The sequence below is a fragment of the Atheta coriaria genome, unplaced genomic scaffold, assembly GCF_025399875.1.
Source record: "Atheta coriaria isolate IRGN ID8LTWV9N9 unplaced genomic scaffold, Caltech_Dcor_3.1 hic_scaffold_3_pilon, whole genome shotgun sequence".
NCBI classification, from domain to species: domain Eukaryota; kingdom Metazoa; phylum Arthropoda; class Insecta; order Coleoptera; family Staphylinidae; genus Dalotia; species Dalotia coriaria.
In genome coordinates, this window is record NW_027045445.1 from 8330383 (window position 1) to 8334937 (window position 4555).

The 4555-nt window shown below is 31.9% G+C and overlaps 1 protein-coding gene across 1 annotated transcript; it reads right to left on the bottom strand.

Moving 5' to 3' along the window:
- Window positions 1–324: 324 nt before the first annotated feature.
- Window positions 325–3831, bottom strand: LOC135789337 (nose resistant to fluoxetine protein 6-like). The gene is made up of 12 exons (XM_065299127.1): window positions 3514–3831; window positions 2911–3098; window positions 2664–2821; window positions 2528–2604; window positions 2266–2468; window positions 2049–2209; window positions 1801–1969; window positions 1541–1722; window positions 1326–1482; window positions 1058–1235; window positions 805–947; window positions 325–737 (listed from the first exon to the last, which is right to left on the bottom strand). Exons 1-12 carry the CDS (start codon window positions 3749–3751, stop codon window positions 471–473), a joined length of 2121 nt encoding a protein of 706 aa, XP_065155199.1. The 5' UTR covers window positions 3752–3831; the 3' UTR covers window positions 325–470.
- Window positions 3832–4555: the final 724 nt, after the last annotated feature.

Here is a 4555-nt window from a genome sequence, read left to right on the forward strand (position 1 = left end):
TGGATAGTATTATATATTTGGGAATACCAACGCAGTAAATTTGTATTATTATCGTTCAAAAGTTGTCTCACTGCTATCTTAAGTGGTTGTACTATGGAATGCTACCAGATGACACAGCTCAGGTGAATAGATAACATCACAGAGCAAATATTATTAGAAATTATATCCTTATAAGTTTCTACGAAAAATTAATGTTTTAAACAAATATAGTGATCCACCTCGTAATTTATACTATGTCACGAGAAATGGAACGTCATACGAGTATTCTTATTATTGAATTAATTGTATTAATGCGTGAAATGTGTGACACACAAATAAATAAAATTTTATTTATTTATAAAAATAATTTATTTTCTCAGAAACTTGCTATAATTATAAATTATATAAATATTAAATTGCTATTAAATAATAAATTGAAACTACGATACAATAGAAATGTCATTTGGTGATGTTTTCTCGGAATTATGACCCTAATTAACGACACCAGTTTGATTATTATCTTCGGCGTTGGAATTATGGTGCACATCACTTTCACAACTTTGGTTTTCATTATTTTGTATTGTGTCGGTATTTGTATTAACGACGATGGGGTTATTATGTGCGGAAACTACCGACCCCTTTTTGTTTCCACCCCCAAAAATAAATTTTTCAATAATGATGATGGGCGATTCGAAAGACAATGTCCACACAACGCTGATTGCAAAAACCAATGCGAAAATCGACCAGTATTCATAAATCTGTAAACAAACAAAAAATTTAAAATATTTACTTATGAGCTAGCGGTTAGTAGATGGCGCTACTTACAACTCGTGCGTGCGTGAACGGCATTGGCTGCTTGATTGACGAGTAAAGTACGTAGAGAACGGAGTAGTGCGTCAAATACATTGAATAAGTGAGTCGGACCAAGACTTGAAAAACTCTAGCTGATAAGAATGCATTTACAGGACCTGAAAAGGAATTAATGTAAAATTATTTTAATTTTTAATCAAAAAACGTGTAAAATGATGAAAAATTAATTAATTAGTGAAGAAAAATTATTTTTTAAATGTTTACTTACCACCGTATCCAGTGACACAAGAAAATATCACCCAAGAGAGCGCGATAGCCCATGCAGGACGAACGAAAGCAATATAGGACGAATTGGCAAGACGATCATATTCATCCTGCGATTTGTCCACAAATACACAAGTTGCCATCACAGCCAACGAAGCAATCCACAACGCCATATTTAAAGGCTGTAAATTAAATTTTAAAATAAATCAAATAATTGATACAAGTCACTGAATTCCAAATTTAATAATATACATTGTTTGATTTTTACGTACCACGCCAATTTTGAATTTTTGATCTTTTCGGACAATTTTCACTTGGTAAATGATATAACCCATTATGATACCAATAAACCAGGGGGCAGCACGGGAGTATGTTGCATGGTAATACATATCGGAATATTTTTCTGCGATTTCGACGTCAGTAGCAGTCCTGTAAAATTATTAAATTATATAAATAATTTAATTGGTGTTATTTGACTCAATCTTACAGAAGATTATCATTTAGTTTGTGAACCCAGGCCAATGCAAATCCAGTTGAGATGGATGCCACCGCAGCAACTGCAACTGCTGCAAGAGTATGTCTTGGCCAACGTTTGATTGGAAACAAGACAAGTGGTGAAAGGAGAAATAGTTGTGTGTCAACAGAGAGATACCAACTTTGTGGAAGACACTATAAAATAAAAAATAAGAAATTTTTAAGTTTTTGTTTAGATTTTAATTTAGTGGTCATGAAATTAGTATAACTTACCATTTTTAGGGTATTCGTGTAATTTTGAATATACAACAATAAACTCCACCAATATTTCTCGCAAGAACCATATGCGTTTGCCATCATTTGTGGCCAATGAGGTCCTGATCCAAAATGTTTGAGAACAGTAAGATGTACGACCAGAACTGCGGCTAAAGCTGGAGTTAACCTTAAAAAAAAACATGAAATTAATATTAGGTTAGGCTAGGTTAGGTTATAATAATTTTTATCGGAATACGTTTACATACCGAAGATATCGATGCAAATAATAAAGGAATATATTAAATGTCTGTTTCTCTTTGGTAGATTTCAGATAAACGTAGATCATCACAATACCGGCCAATAGAAAGAAGCTGTCTACAGAAACAGTGGCTCCTCGGACGTACATTGTCTCACCATCAGTCATAAACTAAAGAAATAGAATGTTAAAATAATATAAACATTACTAACAGAAATTAAACTTACGTCCATAATATTGGCAATGTTCGTTACGGCAACGCCAGCGATATTACTAAACATGTGGCCAAGAATCACCCACATCATACTCATTGAACGAATACCGGAAAGGCACTCCAATTGACCAGAATTTGTACCGGGTTCTGTGGTTGCAAAGAGTTTTTCTCCATTGGTAACCACAGAAAATGCTAATAATAATGGATGGGCCGTTTCTTTAAAAATAAAATTAATAAATTAATTCTGTTAAATAATGAAGATAAATTAATCTTACTTTTTTCAAAATATCGAAGATACGTATCGTACAAAGACGATACAGCCATTATTCCCAAAATAATTCCAAATACAACCCTGTAAAATGTATTCACATAAATTATTTGATATAATTAATTATTTAATTATTATCTCACATGACTGCAATATCCCCATCGGTGATTTCTGGTTCCTGGCTTGGATCTTGACACTTATCTTCAGAGAAAAACATTGGTACCGGAATTATCTGTAGGATTTTGTTTAAATCATCGGCTGAGCATGCGTCTGGGGCACACATTGCCCAAAAAATAGGAATCTATATTCAAATAAATAATTTTACAATCAGAATAATTTTTAATCATTTGCAAATAATTTTAAACAACGTGACTTATATAAAATACGTACCCCAAGCAATATCCCCATACCCAAACAGTATTTTCCATTAATTTGGGTCATTTCTATTGCAATACTGCCGTCAGCTGGCTGTGAGAAGACCTCAATGTCACGAATTGATAGGCATTCGTCAAAAGCTCCTAAATTGTAGAGATTGCCGTCAAAAATTCCTGATTGCAACTTTGACATAGCATCAACCACTACAAAAAATTAATGGTTTTTGTTATATTGTTATCATAATCAGGAATTATAACATTGATGTACTGTTGAATGCATAGTTAACTAAATTTGTTGATAAATATTTAAAGAATTTTGTAATTATCGCAAGATATTACAATATTAGTTCAATTTTTTCTTCTGATATAATTAAAATCTCAAAAAGAATTTCTCCTCTTATTTTACAGCCAATAAGTTAAATTTTGGTGACAAAAAGTATCCTATATTCTTCTCTTATGTCACAAATACCTTCCCACCAAAATTTAACACAATTGAATCAATAGTTTTTACTTCAAAGCGTAGCATACAAACAAACTCAATTTAGTGTTTATAATTTTTATCAGGATACTATGTATTACGTCTTCTTTAATAAAATAGTACCAATTCAGTATAACTTACTTTTTAAAGCCCATTCCTCCTGATTGAAAAACCCCTTCCCATAATTTGTCATCGCAGTTTTACAATTTGGTGAAATATCAGCGTCTTTATATGAATGCAAGAAGGTCCGAGAAAAGTTATTCAGATTCTGCATAACTTCATGGTACTCTCTTGTATCGTTCACACTCAGTTCTGCTGACACTCCAAGAACCCAAAATGCCATTAACAACAACTTAACGAAAAAATTATTTAAAACCATTTTGGATTAAAATCGAAATTAACTTTTCACAATATTTTTTTAGGATGTATACGTGCATCCGAACAAAATTGTATATGTGTAATGATTCAATATTATGGTGTGCAATGTCGTTTATATAGGTGTATATATCAGTACGCAATCGAAGATTTAGATATTTGATTAATCTTCGCCGATTTCAAGTGCTTTGGATCAATGTGGATAAAACCATAATACAAGCTCTCGAGTTGGGGAAACTTGATTATATTTATATCTATTTATATATGGGATATTCAGAAACATATGTTAATATAAATTACGTTTGATATACTTCAAGGAGTTATAATTGTTTTGGCTACTTAAAAAGTGTTTAGAGAGGAAAATTGAATGTTTAACAACTATGTACTTGTATATCACGAGGAACGGGTGAAATATGAATTTCCCAAGGTCAGGCAGATAAAAAGATAAAAAGATAAAAGTTATATATTATTTGATTAAGTGTAGAAAAATAAACCCGGTTTATTATTAGACTTATATAAGTCAGTAAAATGTCTCGCCTACTTATAACAAGTTTACCGCAATCAATTGCCATAATGGGAAGTTTGGAATTTCATAATTGATTTGACGTATATTGCACGATAACACTCTGGATTAATTGTAAGTATTGATAACGTATGCCGTGTATTAACATTGTTTAATAACCCAGATGTAATCCAGGAGCGAGACGGAAATTACCTCTGTTCATATGAGTAATATTACAATTTTTAAATACAGGTCAAAGATAAAAAGAAGTTGAAAAAGATTATCAAGCACCACCCCATGCCCATT